General features: G+C 43.2%; 2 protein-coding genes across 2 annotated transcripts; one reads left to right on the top strand and one right to left on the bottom strand.

The window, feature by feature from the left end:
• Positions 1–878: 878 nt before the first annotated feature.
• On the bottom strand, positions 879–8,858 carry LOC308076896 (uncharacterized protein; the record flags this gene model as incomplete). Its single annotated transcript, XM_080417413.1, has 8 exons — positions 879–1,208; positions 1,584–1,660; positions 1,966–2,143; positions 2,239–2,315; positions 2,418–2,878; positions 2,977–3,661; positions 4,418–4,839; positions 8,729–8,858. 8 exons carry the CDS (start codon positions 8,856–8,858, stop codon positions 1,190–1,192), a joined length of 2,049 nt encoding a protein of 682 aa, XP_080273539.1. The 3' UTR covers positions 879–1,189.
• A 3,191-nt stretch (positions 8,859–12,049) lies between these two features.
• Positions 12,050–18,843, top strand: LOC308076895 (myeloid-associated differentiation marker-like protein 2; the record flags this gene model as incomplete). Its single annotated transcript, XM_080417412.1, has 2 exons — positions 12,050–12,475; positions 18,370–18,843. 2 exons carry the CDS (start codon positions 12,050–12,052, stop codon positions 18,841–18,843), a joined length of 900 nt encoding a protein of 299 aa, XP_080273538.1.
• Positions 18,844–21,596: the final 2,753 nt, after the last annotated feature.

Here is a 21,596-nt window from a genome sequence, read left to right as displayed (position 1 = left end):
ACATGTTTAGGAGAAAAAAACCAAAGCTAAGTCTTGCTTCAGTGTGCTCCGTTTTGTGGTCCCGTTGGAGTGGCGTTGAGCGGGGGTCATCGTTGAACTTGACAAATCTGTCTACAACGTCAGCTACCATGTCAGAGAGCCACGTCCTCTGCTCCTCTCGAGTTCCAGCAAGAACCGCAGGTGGAATGAAATCAGCTGGGATTTCTGTTGAAATATTAAAGAAATGGTTGACAAAAACAACAGTGTTATTTAAAAAATAAGCATCACAAAAGGTCTAATACATATTGAAAACAAATATTAAATCTAGCATAGTTGCACTTAGGTTACTGCTGAGAGATTGTATAGTATGTAGTGTCTAATATACCTGTTACATCTGCCAACCCAAGGTGTTCCATTGCAGCTGCCAGGAACAGTGCAGTTGTGTCTTTAGAAACGAATTCTTTGTAGGCATTGTATGCCTTGTGTGGTCCCTGCTTAGCATTGCTGCACCTGTCAATCAGAAATTGGGATTTTAATTTCATTACAAAATATCTCCCGGTCTCACTCACACACATAAACGCATACATAGTTCTTTTCATCCTTCGGTCACCCTCACTCACCTCACACTCTGTCACGCACAAACACATACATAGTTCTTCGCATCCCTCCGTCTCCCTCACCTCACTCTCTCTCACACACATAAACACATACATAGTTCTTTGCATCCCCTCTGTCTCCTTCACTCTCTCTCTCTCTCTCTCTCTCACACACAGTGTTTTTAGAAAATTAATAACACAGGGGCAGTTGATTCCATTGTGCAGACTTCATTCACTGAAGCACTTTACATGCAGTCCACTATGGCTTTCTGCAAGTGTAGTCTAGAGACACAGAGGGTTACTTCATGGCATGCTACTTCCGGGTTTGCCCAGGAAATTATTAATTTTAACTTCTACTTTAACAACTCTTGAGGGTCAGTGGCCTTAAGCATATCAAGTTTTGTTCCATTTTATTTTAATAAGTGTCTGAGATTCTATGGCATATGGGGACATAAGCCCTCAGTATGAAACAACCCTGTAATCTGTGGCCTCAATGTGTTCTACACAAAGTCACAACTGCCCACATATGTGCTATCCATACCTCCCCAGGCAACACTAGGGCAATTTCATGTTGACAGCACTGCATTTCCCATCCCAGTTTGCAGTACAACAATTCATTCTGGTGACAAACCACTGTGAACAAAACAATTAGAGAATGTGTGACATCACTTATACTACATACAAGACATTTCACAAGTAATCACTATACCCTAGCCTACATAGTCCTCCAGGCGTCTGTATAGACCTTTTCTGCCCAACCATGTTATTGGTGGCGAAAAAAGCAGATCTACAAGCTCACAACTCATGACAGTGCAAAATGTTTGAGTTAGATTTTCTGGGAGAATGGTAGACTATCTTAGTACACATGTATGCCACTCCCAGAATAGTGATGCTAGGGTTCCTGTGGGTAGATGGGTAGCCTTAAGGTGTAGAGACAATACTTAAACCACTGGAATTCTTGTAACTTTCTTAAATGGTTCTTAAAAAGGTAAATGCATTGCAACTTACTTTAACATGTTCATATTAGCAATAAGAGTACCATGTTCTTTTGCCGACGCTTCCTTGTAGAAAATCTTATGATGGATCTGAAATGACATATTTTTTCAATTAGAGTTACCGTTATAACTTACTATGGTATTACCTGTACACCAACTGTAGTAAAGAGTTCTGTATGTCCCTTCGTAGAAAGATGCTATTTACTACAGTTGCGGTGAAGGTTTTTTCCTTTAGTGAGGACAATATAGTTTGAATAATAAAACACACTATATTGTTTTGCACCATAAAGTAGTTAGATCATTTATTTAAAATGTTTATAATATATATAGATATATGTGTTACCATTTATCACAATACAGTTAAAATAACATATCCTCTCTTTAATGACACTCACTTCAAATAGATTTCTAATGGCATGCCAGTCTTCAAACTTGAAGTGCATGCCCTCCAGTCTTTTCTCCGGGGTCTCTCCCTGGTTGAAGGCCCACTGGATATTTCGGGAGTTTGCCTCACTCAGCCGGTCACCGCCGAAGAACACTGGAGACAACCCTCCCGGTTGTTTTGGCACATACCTAAAGAGAATACACAAAAATGAGGGCTCAAAACTTAATCAACGGTCATTCCCCGCTTGCCCAAAAGTGACAGTGGAGGCTGATTAAATACTTACTTGTTCTGAAGCTGGAACAGTACATCTGTCAAATCCGCAGTTATATTTTCATTTTTGAAAATAAGACCCAGGGGATACTGTGAACAAAGACAGACAGACATTTTAGTCTTATAAGCATGCTAGTGGATTATACATAATATTAAGGCATATATGACATACATGTAGGTCACAGTACTTACATCTGTGGAGCGCTGTGCCATTTCATCAGAGTACTGGTGTGGGATGTGATGCACTACGACCTTTTCCAAAGGCTTGAAAGCAGCCAGGTGCTTGGTGAGCATTCGACTCCCAATGACAATGAACTCATTCCGCATGTGTTCTTGCGTTTTGATTGAGGGGAGAGAGTTACCAACATCATATTGAAGGAGGTCTTGGATTGGTCTTCTATTGCTCAGCTGATAGATGGGGATTCTGTCTCGTACAGCAATGTGGTGGATCCAGTGCATAGAGAGGTTGCTTTTTTGTAAGGACTGATGATGTGTTCTTATAAAAAAGTCCAGGTTATCGAAAATAATAGAATAGGTTGGTGGGGGCGGTCTGACAGTCACCATCATTTCTTCGTTAGTGAGGTCACTGAATGGTAAAACAGCTTCACCACGGTCAAGCATGCTTAGTGTGTCTTCGCCACCCTCATTCGAGTCTGTTGGATAAATACAAAAAACATTTAGAACATTTTACTTTTTAGTTTGCTTTTTCAATTTAACCTAATAAAAACAGATGTGAAAGCTGAAATCTCACCCAAAATGTTTAGCTCTTCCATGCTTTCATTGAGGTTGGCCAGCTCCTGCTCCATCTCTGGCACAGAGCCCGTCTCCGAGTCCTTTTCTTCAACACCAGCTGCTACCGGCTGCTTCAGGTACTCCTCATTTTCCAGCTTCAAGCCTTGAACAGCCTCTCCACATGTGTGAGCCAACTCCTTTTGCTTCCCTACAGCATTATTATGAGTTGTTGTGATGGCCATTTTGGACAGCCTTTCAAAGACAGCCTTCTTTGCCCCGCCATACTGTAGTATGCAGTCTATGTAATATGCAAAAGCTGACATGCGCGGCTCTCTTCCTCTCAAAGCAATAGCGGCTGCAGCACAAGTGGCAGGCACAGAATCTTTAGTGATAGTGGACACTATGGAGAGCAAGAATGGCGATAGACGTCTGAGATCTGACTCTAAGTGTTCAAAAGTGAAAGACTTCAGATCCCCAGGTGCTGACCTCCACAGCATGCAACCATTGTCACGGTTACAGAGGGTTTTACATTCACTCTCAATCACATCCAGAATCTTTATCTTGACCTCTTCTGCTAGGTCCTTGTGCTTCAGAATTTTGGCTGCAGCCGTCTTCCAGTTCTGATTGGTGATGTTGGTCACAATCCCAGCCTCTTCTGGCTGGCTGACCTTGGCAACAGTTTTGGAGGGGAATTTGGTGATCACCTGAAACATAAATGAAATATTCCATCAGTCATCATCCCAGTATCACAAAGTCCACTGCCCTGATTCCCTTTAAAATTAACATCAAAGCAGTCTCAAGTGACTACCCAACCCTCCTTTTCTTACACTATTATGCTTGAACTCTTCCTATCTAAATCTGCTGTATATAGAATTTACTGTGGAGTTGTTTGCATGAAGTTTGGTGGCAGCTACTTTAAAAATGCTGTTGGTGTATACATATATTATACCAAGATGAAATGCATGTGTACATACACTGATGTTTTCTTTATTTTTTATCTGTTTTGCACTCACTCATAACATTATTATTGTTATTATCTATGCAGCTGAATTGTCTGAAGAAAGCCAAACAAATGTGTTTACTCTTATGTACATGTACACAAGATGTAACAATGAAGCACAACCTTAATCTCTGTACAAGATGAAAGACACAGCTAAAGCCTAGGTACTGTGTGTTGGTTGGGCACTGTAGTAACATGGTTCTCTTTGTTATTTTCTATGCAACTCCTAGGGTAAGCATACATGTTGACAATAACAAAGAATAATAGAAAAGTGCATTAGTATTTGCTGGTCAAGGGGCAGCTTGTTCGTTTAGGCAGAATAGATAAATAATTCCAAGCTTAAATATGAACATTGTGCCTGTTAGCCTAAAAATGCAAGTATATTATTCTCAAATTATAATTATTTCACGTTTATGAAGTAAGAATATAATTGTTTCACGCCACTTTAAAAGATTCCTACCTCAGTTATACTTCGCCGGGCGGAGGTTGGTGTGGTACGAGCAGGACTTGGCGGATTTGGACGTATTTTCTTCAAAGTCCTTGGCGTTTTCGATGGTGTCACTCGGGGCCTTTTATCAGAAGATGATGACCCATGGCTAGACGGTGTTGGGGAGGCGGAGGTAGCCAACGTTGCTAGATTAAAACCAAGGCTAGATGTTGATGGTGTTGGAGAGGCAGAGGTGGTGGACGAAACTCCTAGATTCAAACCGTGGATAGATGTTGATGGTGTTGGAGAGGCGGAGGTGGTGGACGAAACTGCTACATTCAAACCGTGGCTAGATGTTGATGTCTTGGCGGCCGACGCTGCTGGATTCGAACCAGATACTTTTTCGTCCTCTTTCCATTTTCTGAAAGCCGGCAATGCACTTTCTAACCTTTTTACTAAGGTATCACACTTAACACAGGATCGGGAGGATTTGTCCCGACAGTCAGACAGAGACAAGCCTAAATCGCGAAGTCGCACGAAAATATTTTTGTCCTTCTCCGTCTTTTTTCTATCAAAGATTAGTTTAGAGTGATGAATTTGTCCACTTTCATTGCGTAAACGATGATTGCAAAAGCGACAATAATCATTAACAGCATCCATTTCTCTCTCTTTCTCTGTTGTTCTTCAATAAGTTTTTACGTCGAGTCCAGACAAAGTTAACTATGTTCTGCTCTTTAATCTTTATTTACTTTTTCACCACCGGCGCTTGTGCGTGACGTAGCAGGCTGTGCGGCTCTGATTGGCTGTAGGTCTAACCAATAGCGTCCATCTTCCGTGTTTAGAACCCGCCCCTTGGAAAAAAAACTTCCTCATAGAAGCACCAGACTCATATCCACGCAGTGATATAGTCTGTCAACGCCAGGCTAAAGTCATCCCTCACCAGTCATCCGCCAGACCGCCACCTTTAAACTCTTCCAGATAGATAGAATGTTTTATTATAGTGTCCTGCACCACAAGATGCCCAGCCCGCACAGACTTACAAGACTACAAGACACTCACAAAATTAACATACACCAAGATACACCACAAACAGAATATATTGATTGTCCAGGCTGAGTTACGGGTACATCGTTCTCGAGCACAACTCCCATGCCTTCTCTATGAATTTTCCTAAAACAAAATCTTCCTTAGTGAACAGCCAACTTAACATACAACTCCCAGGTCACAAAGAAAGAACAGACAATCGCTGCTCCTCAGGAATGCCAGTACCTACTACTACAGCACACTGATATATATTTATAACCACAAGAGATTTAGCTTGAGGATAAATTGTAATCAAATACAGAAGATATACAGTAAAAAGAAAAGAGATAGGAATCTACGTCATGTCAGTAACACTGAGAGGACCACACAATTTACTGTAACTTGCCGTTCCCTGAAAAACGCAAGGTTGAAGATGACAGTGTGTGCTTGCCATTTACTGGTGTTATGAGCATGTGTGGGGGAGTGTCACCACAGCTCTGTCAACAGAAACATTAAAAGAGAGATGGCTACTGGTTTGTGTTTTATTTGTACAGTATGTGTAGGGTGTTGATGGGTCACAGGGGAACTCTTGGATCCACATTCTGGTACAGTACATGTTTTATACATGAAACCATTCAAGTGATGTCGGTGGGATGTCGGTTTAAGATTCTGAAGGGCAAGGTATTTTCCGTGGATTTGTATCATTTGAAAATATCGTATATTATAATATATAGCCAACAGACAACAAGACAACCCCATTGAGGAAACAAATAATAGTCATATAGCATACCATGGAGACCATGTTTGACAGATAGGAGAGAATGCTGTGATTCATCTCAGAGCAGCAGGGTTCCAGACATGTGGGACTTTTTATAGTTCATAGGATATCGTCACTGTCGGACAGAAACCGCTTATCTCCATATTTTTTCTCTCCTTTTTTTGTAAATTAATTCCTTACTTTGTCATACTACAGTGTCACATAAAAGTAGCAAAATAGCCAATCTTGTAGACGGGCAGTTTTTTCATTCGAATCTGAAAAAGTAACAGTTTTGGACTTATGGGGTTTCCACCCGATGTTAAATATTCGTATTCATACTAGTGTGTATTTCCATTCGAGTCTACAGTATTCAGTATATGTCATTTATTTTAACAGTCCTGGAGAAAGGTCCTGGAGAAAAAAAAGAAAAAAAAACACTTGTATTTTACTGTTATGTCACTATAGCAGTGATACTCTCCAAACCCAACCAATGAATGACACTCATTTCCTAAAAGTGTTTGAGCCAATCCATATGTAAATCCAAAATAAAAGGAGCGGTGAGAGAGAAAAATTGATTTGCATGTCGACATTGTATCTTTTCTGTACCTCCGTTAACCTTTTTGAAAAATTGAAAAATAAAGTAATCCATTTTCATTAAATGTTTTTGTTTTAACTGTCAACTTTCTTCTATAGACTTTTGGATGAAAAGCATCTCTCACCTTTAAAAAAACAAGCAAACATGCCTTTAACAGTACATTTTATCTCTAGTATGACAGATAACGTACTTTCTATCTAAACTTTCTGATAACTAAATATTACACAAGCATGTCCGTACCACCATCTTATTGGTATAGGAAAAAAATGGCCCACGACCGAACTGGCTGACCCCTGTTATATAGTATAATTTCAAATGTACATTATACCCATTTATTTACATAATAGATATTACTGAACTGTTGCAATGCAGGCGTTATCTTTAACATACATTATATGTGCTTTGTTTAAATTAAAGAGTTCATATTTTCATTTCAAGTATTTATTTGTTTCCAACATGGAAGTGTAACATTTTTCAAGAGTCAACCAGTGTAAACATTACACTATATGCACAGCATCAACAGGGTAATGCAACATGTTTGTACTACTGTTGTTCATTATATTATACACTGCTGTCAAATCAATACTCCTTATTAGACAAAGCCCTGACATTAATGCAGAAACCTGTTCCATAACACTGGTCTCACTAGGGCGACATGCGGGCATATTGTCTGAGGAATTCCAACGTCCTCAGCATCCACCTCTGCCTAGACGTCAACTCCTTCCACTTGGATGGATGGGGCTTCAGAAACCTTTTATACCGCTCTCAGAGTAGCAGTAGCACCAGCAGTGGTGGAAGAAGTACTTGGATATTTTACATAAGTAAAAGTAGCAATACCATAATACTGTTACAAGTAAAAGGCCTATGTTAAATTGTTACTTGAGTTAAGTGTCAATTTTACTCAAGGGAATCTATCAGGGAACAAAGCTCCCTGATAGATTGATCAAGCTGAAAGATTTTTGTGTCAGTTGAGTGAGTGTCTATTCATTGATACATCAACAGGGTATGGCTACTGACAAACAAATACTGTCTGTGAAATTGTTTTCTCTGCCTTTCAATGCATGATAGTTATTATACAATGGCCTCAATACATGTTTGGTACTGTAACATAATACATGCAGATAATTCATTTATTATATTATACACTCCTGTCATACCAATACTGCATACTCCTGTCATACCAATACTGCATATACTCCTGTCATACCAATACTGCATATACTCCTGTCATACCAATACTGCATATACTCCTGTCATACCAATACTGCATATACTCCTGTCATACCAATACTGCATATACTCCTGTCATACCAATACTGCATATACTCCTGTCATACCAATACTGCATATACTCCTGTCATACCAATACTGCATATACTCCAGTCATACAAATACACTCCTGTCATACCAATACTGCATACTCCTGTCATACCAATACTGCATATACTCCAGTCATACCAATACTGCATATACTCCAGTCATACCAATACTGCATATACTCCAGTCATACCAATACTGCATATACTCCTGTCATACCAATACAAATAAAAAGGGACGAGTCTGGTCAGCTGTGTTCTGGTGAATTTTGGGAGTTTGACACCAAATGCAGGAGAAATGACAATGAAGGAGTCCAGGAGGAGATGTGGTTGAAATCAAGGAGAGTCCTGCAGGATCCAGGAGGGTTGGCAGCCCTGGTTCTGGCTCTTGCCCTCACTTCAACAACTGAAATCATAAATGTTATGTGATGTTACAGGCTTTAACTTTGGAATCACTGACAGTCACTGCACTACCATCCATGCAGCTGTAGTAATTAAAACCATAGTAACAAAACATGATAGCTGCACAGTATACAGCGTGTTAATTTAACTATTGAGACTGTACAAATGGAACCAAATGGTCAATCTATAAACGTGTAGCTAGCAGGTCATCATGTACTGTTTATTAGCTTAGCATTAGCTTTCTCGCTCACCTGTTACGTTCAGAGTGGAGGCGATATATCCCCATGTCTTGTTTCTCTGAATGGTTGCAAAAGGCGTCGGAGGAACCGTTATACAGACACTCGTGTTCTTGCCACATCTCTCCACCAATTCCTGGTCCATTTCAGCTGTCCAGCGGACTTTTAAAACGGTTTCGCTTGACATGTTTTTCCACTCGTCCCAATGTTTACTTCTGATTCCGCAAGAGATCACGTGAGCTGACACCACGTGATGTCGTTGCCCCCCTCCTCGGGTCCGATACTCTACATAGAATCTTGTAGTGTGAGACGTCCACGATTTTTTAGATCGTGTAGTGTGTGCATGTTTAGATAATCTGATAAGAGAATCTTGAAAGATCATCTTGTAGTGTGTGATGATACCCGATTTAAAAATCGTTAATATTAAGATTATCTCGTAGTGTATGTCCACCTTTAGAACACAGTTTTAGACTCAATCCAGAGTTAATTGTATCGTGCGCTCTAGTTAGTTTTATTTAATGAATTCATTTTAATTGTATTACTTTAGAAGCTTGTCTTGTCTCTTTTCTGTCCATGTGATGTGATCTATAGGGACAAAACATTTCAACGTGAAGTCGATGATAAAATTGACCGCTTCTGTAACTTAGTCATACTTCTCTCTTTTTTAACCTTCCACCTGTACAGTGTGGTACAGATGCTGAGGTGTGTCCTCTGTTACCGTACCCTTTCGTCATCCTCTCTCAAAGGCTTCACACACACACACACACACACACACGCACGCACGCACACGCACACACACACACACACACACACACACACACACACACACACACAGCATAGAAACCGCAAAGGCTCAGCCCTCTATTCACCTTATTCCTGGCCACGCCCAGGAAGTAAGTATGGAAGGTAGGGGAGTAGGGGCATACACATATGGTAGGGGAGTAGGGCCCCTACTCCCCTACCTTCATATGTCTATGCCCCTACTGTAGGGGCATAGACATATGAAGGTAGGGGAGTAGGGGCATAGACATATTATGAAGGTAGACGCCTCGTCCGGCTCTGAGGCGTCTGTATATCTCGGGCGCCATTTTTGAGAAGGCAAGCTTCCTGACCACTGGCCAATCACAGCGTGTCGTTTCCGGGACTTGTCAGAATCTAGTTGGAAGCTTGCCTTCTCCAAAATGGCGGCCATGCACCATTACAGGTCGCTCCAATGAACTGCAGAGGCCAATGAGGTATCTAGGTTTCTATATCTATGAGTAGGGGGGGGGGGAGGCGTGCCTCTTATCAAGGGGTTTCCTGTTTACCATGTGTTACCTGTGTTGCCATGTCTGCTTATAATAAGCGGACTTTGGGCTTGATTCTTAGTGTAGTAAAAATAGCAGATCTACAAGCTCACAACATGTTGCATTGTTAGCTTGTAGATCTGCTATTTTCAAATAGCTGATGTAAAGTGGTAAAACTTAGTCGTAAAACACACGCACGCACGCACGCACGCACGCACGCACGCACGCACGCACACACACACACACACATCAAATACTTGTTACAGTAAATGACCTCCATATAATTTACAGTATAAGGGAAATGTGGTCAACCAAATCAAAGGTAAGCTGAGACAAAGCTTGTTCATGAAGCACCTTTTAAAAGACCAAAGTGTTGTAGGCTACTGCTTCAATAACAAAGAGGAGATCTTGCGTGCAAAATTGATATTTTGGCCTGAGGATGGCGCTGTTGATCTTCACAGATGTTAAAAAGCCATGCATGTTCCTAGCAGGGTAAAACAAACATCCACTACAAAGACATTAAAGTTCACATACTGTAGGGTCATGAATGAATAGTCCCTACACAAACAGTTGAGTGTATAACTTGGACATTTGCATGGGGCTGTCTCAGTGGAAAGTGTGTTACCTATGTGTTCATTTGAATTATCTCTCTCAGTCCCTGGCATGCATTTTCATACACACACATTTTAATGAATGGGATTATAGATTAAACTGACTACACACGGTACATATTATACCAATATGCACACACACACACACACACACACACACACACACACACACACACACACGCACGCACGCACGCACGCACGCACGCACGCACTCACACACACACACACACACGCACGCACGCACGCACTTCACACTTGTTTTGGCAATGTAAACATTATGTTTTCTCCTTTGAACTGAATTTAATTTAATTCAATGGGTTGAATTGAATTGAATTGATAGCGTAACACCTTCCTGACTGCAGTAACACGTACTACTCTCCCGGCCAGGGCCTCTAGAACTTCCTAGACAGTGGTGTAAAGTGACTAAGTACATTTACTCATGTACTGTACTTAAGTACACTTTTGAGGAATGTATACTACTGGAGTATCTCCCAGTTTCAACAACAATTGTTGGACAACTTTAGTTACTAGTTACTTTGTAGATTTAGATCTACAACATACATTAACCACATAAAACATCAAGCGTCCATGTATGAATAATATCATGTATGAATAATATCATGTATGAATAATATCATGTGTGAATAATATCATGTATGAATAATATCATGTATGAATAATATCATGTATGAATAATATCATGTGTGAATAATATCATGTATGAATAATATCATGTATGAATAATATCATGTGTGAATAATATCATGCAAAGCATAAAGTGAGGATACTTTATAAACCGCTTCTAGCCTTATCAACCTCCTGGGTGGAGCTACGACACAAGGCAAGAGGAGAGGAGAGCAGCACTCTGTCCACTACAACAGAGACAAAGAGAGGAGAGGAGAGGAGAGGAGAGGAGAGGAGAGGAGAGGAGAGCAGCACTCTGTCAACTATCACAAAGACGAGGAGAGGAGAGGAGAGGAGAGGAGAGGAGAGGAGAGGAGAGGAGCACTCTGTCAACTATCACAAAGACGAGGAGAGGAGAGGAGAGGAGAGGAGCACTCTGTCAACTATCACAAAGAGAGGAGAGGAGAGGAGCACTCTGTCAACTATCACAAAGAGAGGAGAGGAGAGGAGCACTCTGTCAACTACCACAGAGACAAAGAGAGGAGAGCAGCACTCTGTCGACTACCACACAGACAAAGAGAGGAGAGCAGCACTCTGTCGACTACCACAAAGACAAAGAGAGGAGAGCAGCACTCTGTCAACTACCAAAAAGACAAAGAGAGGAGAGAAGTACTCTGTCAACTACCACAGAGACAAAGAGAGGAGAGCAGCACTCTGTCAACTACCACAAAGACAAAGAGAGGAGAGCAGCACTCTGTCAACTACCACAGACAAAGAGAGGAGAGAAGTACTCTCTGGACGTGAGCGTTTAGAAGATGGGATCGTGTCTGGCCTCGGTCAAAGACACTCTGTCCAAGGCGGTGTTCACTCCGTCCTCTCTGGTCGCCGGACGGGGCCTGCTGCACATGCTCCAGATCGTCCTGGGCCTGCTCACCTTCCTGCTGGGCGCCTGCAGAGGCGCCGGCAGCCACAGCTACTGGATCTACGGCATGTTCTGCTGGCTCTTCTGCCCCCTGGTCACCCTGGTCATCACCGTGCTGGAGCTGTTCAAGCTGGACGTGTTGCTCAACATGTTCTGCCTGGACTGGGACGACTTCGCCACGGGCATGGCCATGGCCTCCGCCCTCATGACGGTGACCGTGGCGATCACCTACGCCAACTTCTACCTGTGCTGGACGTGCGTCTACGCCTGGGTGATGACCGTGTTGGCGTTCCTGTGCGGCGGCGCCTACCTGCTCGAGGTGAGTATCACGGTGTTGGTGGAAAAAAGTACTCAGATGTTTTACCTATAAGTAAAAGTACTCTGTTATGTACTGTAAGTAAAAGTCCGGGATTTAAACTGTACTTGAGTAAAAGTACGAAAGTATTGGTATCAAAGTGCATTTAAAGTACCAAAAGTAAAAGTACTACAATGTTTGAAAATAGCCGATCTACAAGCTCACAACGCGTCGCGATGCGACGCGTTGTGAGCTTGTAGATCTGCTATTTTCAAATAGCCAAGGTATAAAATAGGGCTGAAGTGGTTAATATATGTTTTAAAATGTAATAATTTATATCTGCAAAGTAACTAGTAACTCAAGTTTTCAAATAATTGTAGTGGAGTAAAAGCATTAGATCTGATATTTTTGAATTAGCCAAAGTACAAAACAATGGTTACAGCTAAGATCTAAAATGACACAGATGCGTTTCCCGGTCTTAATGGGTTAATACTGCATGTTGGATTCATGTTAAGTAACGGTACTTGAGTAAATGTACCTAGTTACTTTTACACCACTGGTACTTTCAGACAGGGGCGGACTGGCCATATGGCATACCGGGTGTAGCAGGGCGGTATGAATTTATCTATCTATATAGCCAACTACGCCACCTGGGGAATTGCACCCCAGGAAATATGTATAATATAAACCAGGAAATATGTATAATATAAACCAACCGCCTGAACATAGATTGCTCCTCACACAAGTTCGTTGGTACAATTGAATTAAAGGCAGAAACAGTATTTATACAAAGTACAAAAAGCTTTATTGTATTAAAACATCAATAATAAAAGAGAATGACAGTCATTAGCTAAAACAATAGGATAATGCACTTAATAATAAAAACCTATTTGCCTGTAGGGCCAGTGCTGGGGGTTAAGGGGGAGGAGGAGCAGGCCGACTGACCCAGAGGAGGGGCTCCCCGAAGTGGCACAGCAAAACAGACTAAGGTTACTTCACACTACGAGCACAGCAAGAGGGGGGAGGAGAATTACCACAACCCACTGGGCAGCCGCCACCTGCTCCCTCGCACCAAGGGGTCCCCAGCCACCGGCCTGCAAGACAGGAAAGCAAGCTTTAGACAGTGCCAGGAAAATAGAGTTAATTAATTGGTATCATATATATCTATTATAGAGTATATATATATATATATATATATATATATATATATATATATATACAATAATAGAGTGCCGTATGTAGGCCTATAGTAAACACAAAATAAACAATACTAAATAAGCAAAAATAACCAAATAAGAAATAAACAATCACAACGAAATAAACAAAATAGGCAATAACACTAAATAAACGAAATAAACAGAGAGGCTGGCTGTGAGCCTGGGAGTGTAGACCAATGCGTCAGCAAGGAGTGAGTTAACCCCTATAAGGGCATTAGCTCCGCTGGAGGGGAACCTCAGAGTGGAGCGCCAGGGTGCGAGAGTTCTTAATGCGTGGGTTTATTCAAAACCCGCAAAGCAGCAGTTTGGTATCACGGTGCCTGAAATGACAAACGGTGTCACTCTACCATTTATAATACTAATATTCATTAAGACAGGAGCAGAGAGACAGACAGTAACGTACCGCTATGCAGCAAAGGCGGAAGCCACGATGGCCCGCTTGCAGCGGCGGACACCGGTAGGAATAACTATAGTAATAATAAAGGCCATGATTATTATAGTGCCTGCCTGACATAGAATTAATAGAGTTATACTGCGGAGAAGGAGGACCACCACATACCAGTTGTGCAGCGTGAAGCAACACGCACGCCCGGTGCAAAACATCAACCAGCTGGGTAGACACACCGGGGCTACAAAGACACAAACGGTCATGGTCAAGTTCAAGACCATGCGCCACGCAGTATAAAGCAAAGGGCATAAACAGCAAGATGGAGAGACATACCTGCGCTAATGCGCGATGCGAACAGCAGGCCAGCCTGGACTGGTAACAGACCAGTGTGGAGAGACAGACAGCTAACTGTGTTTGGAGGTGCATTGCTTTAATACTGTTGCCAATCAGCCCACTGATGAGTGGGCGGAGGATGGGCCGTGGGTAGAATGGGAGCCAACGCCCATCCTGCTACAATCCTTCCCCTCCAATTGCATCGTCGGCCCGACGATGACTCACACAAGTTTCATCCAAACCCTGATTCCAGGGTCTATACAAGGCTGAGACAGCATTCGATGCCGAAACAGGAGTGGGGACCAGTCCTCTATCCACTGCCTGTGGAAGATGGAAAAGGTTGGAATGTTGGCCAGCTGTAGACCTTGAAGTTCGGCGTTGGACGGCCTCGCCACTACTGGATGGGTCATCCGGTTGAGAGACCAGTGATCTAGAGAGTGGAAGTACCCTGTTGGACTTGACTAAGTCCACAGGCACGACCGCAGATGGTTCAAGAGCCGCCAGCACAATGGGGACCGAATCACCATCAGGAGATTCCCCATACTCTGGACTCATCTGTGGATCACCGTCTCCGTTACCGGATGGTTCGTCCAAACGAGGAACAGAGGATCCTGAAGGTAAGGCTATTAATACAGTAGGGTGCTCATTCAGATTAACAGGCCCAACCGAGGTGTAATCTGGTTGGCCAGAAGGACGCAGGGGAGCCCCTGCTAGAAGTGGATCTGCAGGCAAGGCCAGATGGGACTGGGGCATTACTGGGGGGAGAACAAACCAGTCACCCTCGTTCTGGTCTTCGCCCACCAAGGGTGGTGACCTCTCGACCCGTTGGTCATTTGGGGAGGTCCCGACCAGAGACTGTCGCCCAACCCGTTGTTTGAGGAAGGTGCGATGACCATGCTTCACTCTGCTTGGTTCGCTTACCGGTGCCATGGTGTACATAGCGCTACCGGGCTTGGGAGCTCTGACTACCCTGCGGCCATGATGTGCTTCTCGGCAGTCTGCCGCAACCTTCAAACGGTCCCGGGCCCCCTCAAAAGCTATCTGAAGCCGGGTCTGATGTTCGATGACCCAGGCATTTACACTACCCGCTACCGGGACCCTCCCCAACAGGAAGTCCACAGGTAGACGCGGTTCTTGCCCGAACAGTAAGTAATAAGGGGTCTCACCTGTGGCCTGATGGGGGGTGGAGTTATAGCAGAATAGCATCTGGGGAAGATAATCGACCCAGTCCCTCTTACGGAAAGAGGGCAGAGTGCGCAAGAGATTATGTAGAGTTTGATTGAAACGCTCGCCCTGACCGTTACCAGCAGAGTGGTACGGAGTAGTGGAGGATCTTTCGATTCCATAAAGGCTACACAGCTGTTGGAATAGGGACGTGTCGAAATGTCGGCCCCAACTAGAATGGATACACCCAGGGACTCCTAATTTATAGAACCATTCTTTCACAAGGACCTGGGCAACAGTGGATGCCCGTTGATCCCTAATGGGGATGGCCAAAGTGTATTTACTAAACACGTCGGTGATAACCAAAACATTCTCAACCTCTGTACGAGAATGCTCCAAGACGGTAAAATCAATGGCCACAACCTCATTTGGCCGGGAAGCCAGTAAGGGACCCATGTAACTTCTGGCAGACGGTCGGGTGTCCTTTGTATGACCTGGCAATGCTGTAATGGTGGCCTGAGTAGCCAGATCTGCTGGCTCTGGTGGAACTGCTATCTGTGCAGGGTAGAGGGGAACCCGTCGACCCCTACACTTCCTGGCTAAATGGCCGGGTTGCTGACACTTCCTGCATATTACAGGGCCAGCATGGGGGGGGTGACGAGTACTTGGTAAGCGAGCCACAACCTGCCTTAGTTGGTTCAATTGTTCCTGTTGCCATTTTAGCATCTCTGTGATTGCACCTAGCTCCGAACCCTGCGGCGGGTCACCACTCGCCGGATGTGCCCTGCCGTGAATCACATACTGAGAACTATATGTCGATGGAACGGAATCGTTGCCACTCTTTGTACAAACGGGCCTGCCTGCCCGTTCCCAATGAACAGCTTCCTCTCTAACTTCCAGCAGCGTCATGGTGGGACGACAGCGTACCAGCTGCTTCAGCTCCCGTCGAAGGGCTCGGTCCATGACGTGCTCTGTGAATTGATCCCGCAACACAACCTCTGCATTAAACATGCTGGCCGGAGCCCGCTGTTTGACCTTCTCCATCAAGCTCATCAGAGCGAGAGAGAATTCTTGCAATGTCTCTCCATCCTGCTGTTTTCTGCTGTAAAATGCCTCCTGTAAAACTACGTAGGACTGTGAACACCCATACAGGTCTTTTAGAATGCCAATAATGTTATTGGGATCCTCCCTCTCCGCAGCAGGGCGATATTTTATCTCCTCTCGTGCCTGTCCCTCTAGATGATCAAATAGGAAGAAAGCTTGGTCTAAGGCCGAGAGATAGCGAGTGCGCATGCAAGCCTGTGCCTCCTCCACCCATTCATTTATACTTACACCAGACTTGCCACTGAAATATGGGCACTTTCTATCTCGCGGCACAAAGACCAATCTTTCTGGTGAAATAACCCTGGCCCCACCCAACGGGGGTGCAGGAGGAGGGACTGACACGTCAGAGGGAACTATACTAGTACCTGGCTGTGTATCTCTCTGCTCCTGCCTTAATGAACAATTGTCTGCCTTTAGCTGTGCTACAAGCTCCCTGAGCTCATGCAGCTCCGCCTCCATAGCGGTGGCAGAAATTTTCCAAGACTTACGACCAAATTGAGAACACAACCCAGGTCCTGAAGCGGAAACCAGGGAGCCCGTTTAGGCGACCAATGGGTCCTCTCACGTCCACTGATACCCACTGCTGCTTTGCTTTGAACACAAAAGAAATATAAGTTAACAAAAAAATAATAATAATACACTCCAACACAACCGCTCTCCCCACATACAGTTTGTTTTTTAAACAGAACACTACAAATTGGTGAACAGTGAAAAATAAAAGAAATAAAACTAAACACGTCTCTGCCTTTAATCTGTACGTCCTGCCGACCCACGCCAATTTGTAGCAGGGCGGTATGAATTTATCTATCTATATAGCCAACTACGCCACCTGGGGAATTGCACCCCAGGAAATATGTATAATATAAACCAGGAAATATGTATAATATAAACCAACCGCCTGAACATAGATTGCTCCTCACACAAGTTCGTTGGTACAATTGAATTAAAGGCAGAAACAGTATTTATACAAAGTACAAAAAGCTTTATTGTATTAAAACATCAATAATAAAAGAGAATGACAGTCATTAGCTAAAACAATAGGATAATGCACTTAATAATAAAAACCTATTTGCCTGTAGGGCCAGTGCTGGGGGTTAAGGGGGAGGAGGAGCAGGCCGACTGACCCAGAGGAGGGGCTCCCCGAAGTGGCACAGCAAAACAGACTAAGGTTACTTCACACTACGAGCACAGCAAGAGGGGGGAGGAGAATTACCACAACCCACTGGGCAGCCGCCACCTGCTCCCTCGCACCAAGGGGTCCCCAGCCACCGGCCTGCAAGACAGGAAAGCAAGCTTTAGACAGTGCCAGGAAAATAGAGTTAATTAATTGGTATCATATATATCTATTATAGAGTATATATATATACGCCCGGTGGGCCGCTGGGCCAGTGGGCCACTGGGCCACAAAAAAAAGCCACTAGGCTCCTGTTCATTTCCGGGTTGCACGGCCCAATTATTAGTTACGGTAATGTCCCTGACAATTGGGAAGGCTAGGAGATCTGGCTTGAGGCTGGGGGGGTCGGCCGTGCGCAAAGCGCACGGGCGCGGAAAATTGCGGTAGAGTGTCTGCTATCTGCGCGCCGGTTGTGGTGGGCCGGTCTGGGACAAAATGCCAGGGACGAATTTTGGTCCCAGTCCGGCCCTGCTTTCAGACCTGTTTTAAGCGCTTAATATTGAACCTTTGGCTCTGCTCTCTCTTTCTGTCTCTCGAGGTGATCAAGGACAAGTTCTTGGACCGGAAGAAAGGCAGCTACCTGGCGGCTCTCCCCGGGTTCTGGAAGGTCCTGGAGGCGTTCGTGTCGTGCCTCATCTTCGTCTCGCTGACGGGCTACCGCGGGAAGCCGGCCCTGGTGGCGTGCGTGGTGGCGTACGTCCTTCCTTTCCCCATCATCCCGCTGATCGTGGCCGTCAACGTCCTGAAGAAGCTGAGGAAGTGCGTGCCGTTCGACCTGGACCGCGTCTCCTTCATCTTCCTGGTGGTCTCCGTGGTCCTGTACGTCTACGCGGCCATCGCCTGGCCGCTGTTCATGTTCCGGGGAAACCCGCGGCCCTCCGAGTGTCCGCCCAGCTACTGCGTCTGGGCCGTGGAGTTCATGGTGGCGCTCTTCACTTACGTGAACCTCGCTCTCTTCGTGGTGGATCTGGCGTTCACCCTGCTCGGGACGTGTGGCTTCAAGCGCGGATGAGTTGACGCAGGGAGTGGTGTAAAGTAACTAAGTACATTTAACTCAAGTACTGTACCTACAATTTTGAGGTATTTTTTACTTTACTGGATTTCCACTTTTCTACTTCACTACATCTCAGAGGCAAATATTGTACTTTTACTCCACTACAATCATTTGAAAACTTTAGTTACTAGTTACTTTGCAGATATAAATTATTACATTATGAAAATACATTAACCACTTGAGCCCTATTTTATACATACTGTAGGCTATTTGAAAATAGCCGATCTACAAGCTCACAACGCGTTGTATCGCGACGCGTTGTGAGCTTGTAGATCTGCTATTTTCAAACATTTTAGTACTTTTACTTTTTATACTACACAAATGTTCACGGCCCCCCCCCCCCCCAACAAAAAAGCAGATCTTCAAGCTCGTAGCTTGAAGATCTGCTATTTTTGAATAGCCCAAAGTATAAAATAATGGTTACAGCTAAAATCTAAATTAAATTCAATCTATGACACTGATATGTTCCTGGTCTTAATGGGTTAATACTGTATGTTGGATTCATGTTAATGTGTACTTTCAGACCTTTAACCGCTTAATATTGACCTTTGGCTCTGCTCTTTTTTTCCCCCTTGACACCAAAACTCTTTGCCGAAAATAGCAGTGTGAGCTTGTAGATCTGTTCGGCTTATGTTCTCCCCAGAATTGTGATGCTAGGGTTCAAGTGGTTAGTGTAAAAAAAAAAATCACACAACGATTTGTGAAAGTGTTTTTCATGTCAAGGACCCCCTACTCAAGATGGATTTGGCTGCGGACCCCCAACTGAACCCATTCTGTGCCGGGAGAACCCCATACATACAAGATCGCAAGCATTGCATTGCGCAAATTTGTGCAAATCTTTGAATATATATATTTTTTAAAGTAACTCAAATCTTTGCTTCTGAGGGATCCCATGGAACAATATATTTTGAGATGGGGGTCCAAATTTTGGGGGTCCTTGACATGAACAAAGGTTGAGACAACATACGTTTTTTTTTTTTTTTTATTGTAGAATCCCCCCAGAAGCAAAGATTTGAGTTAAAAATGTTTGCTTTAAAAACTTACATTTTCTAAAATTTGCGCAAAATGTTCACAATCCCCCCCCCCCCCCAAAAAAACAAAATTGCAGATCTACAAGCTCGTAGCGCGGCACTCGATTTGCATCGATCGAGCATACAAAATGTATCTTGTTAAAATGTTTCAAAAACAATATCCAGCATTTTTCATATTAAAGGTAAAAAAAAGAAAGAAAAAAAAACTAAATTATATCCAATCTTCCAGCCCACAACGCGTTGCATCGCTATGCGTTGTGAGCTTGTAGATCAGCAATTTTCAAAGGATTTTTATACATTTGAAAATGAAATGGGACCTGCTGCATACTTTTGGTATACTTAAAGTATACTTTAAGTACATTTTGATGCCAATAATTTGTTTTACTTTTACTCAAGTACATTTTGAATACAGAACTTTTACTTGTTTCTACTCTACATGCATTTTACTTTTACTTAAGTAAAAAACAAATTGTACTTTTTCCACCACTGGTGTGTAGTCAGTTTATTCTATCATCACGTTCATTAAAACGTGTGTGTATGAAAATGCATGTAAGGCAGAGAGAGAGATAATTCAAATGAACACATAATGACAGTTGAAACACTTTTCACTGGGGCAGCCCATGCAAATGTCCAAGATACCGTATACACTCATTTGTACGACTGTTCAAAGAAACGATAGCACCAGTGGTGTAACGTAACTAAGTACATTTACTCAAGTACTGTACCTAAGCAAAATGTTTAGGTACTTTTACTTTACTGGAGTATTTCCAATTTTCAGTACTTTTACTTCTACTCCACTACAACTCAGAGGCAAATATTGTACTTTTTACTCCACTGCATGTATTTGAAAACTTTAGTTACTTACTTTGTAGATGTTGATTATTATTACAAAACATACATTAACCTCTTCAGCCCTATGCATTATGCATATGATTTTTCAATGATAGCGATCAACAAGCTCGTAGCACGGCCGCGCTACGTAGCTTGTAGATCTGCTATTTTTGAATAGCCCAAAGTATAAGATAATGGTTGTGGCCTAAAATCTAAAATGACGCCATATGCGTTCCCAGTCTTAATGGGTTAAACTCCATAGGCTGTTGAGTGGAGTTCCTCAGGGCTTTGTTTGCGGAGACTATTCATTCATGACCCTACAGTATGTGAACCTTATTGTCTTTGTAGTGGATGTTTGTTTAATAGTTTGTTTTTACCCTGCTAGGAACATGCATGGCTTTTATAACATCTGTGAAGATCAACTATTTGAGTGGCCCCCATAACCTGTCCTACAGCGCCATCCTCAGGCCAAAATATACATTTTGCAGGCAAGATATCTTCTCTGTTATTGAAGGTGTACAACACTTTGGTCTTTTAAAAGGTGCTTAAATCTATGAACAAGCTTTGTCTTGTTCATACATTTAGATTTTATGAACAAGACGATGCTGATCATACATTCTGCACTGATTCTGCTGAGGAAGGCTTACTGGAGAGACAGACTGTCACCTGTCTCATTCTTCTGTTCCTGTTTTAACCGGGCCTTACCAGGGCTTTCCAGCTGCAAAATTATCTGCATTATGGGTCTTAGATCTGTAATTGTTCTGTTTAAATTTTTTTTGCCTAATAAAATATTCAATCAATCAATCAAAAACAGTACACATAGCACGTATATGAATCATTGCGTCATAG

The sequence above is a fragment of the Gymnoscopelus braueri genome (genome assembly GCF_963280865.1).
Source record: "Gymnoscopelus braueri genome assembly, chromosome: 21".
Classification (NCBI taxonomy): Eukaryota; Metazoa; Chordata; class Actinopteri; order Myctophiformes; family Myctophidae; genus Gymnoscopelus; species Gymnoscopelus braueri.
This window is presented reverse-complemented; position numbering and strand designations above follow the sequence as displayed.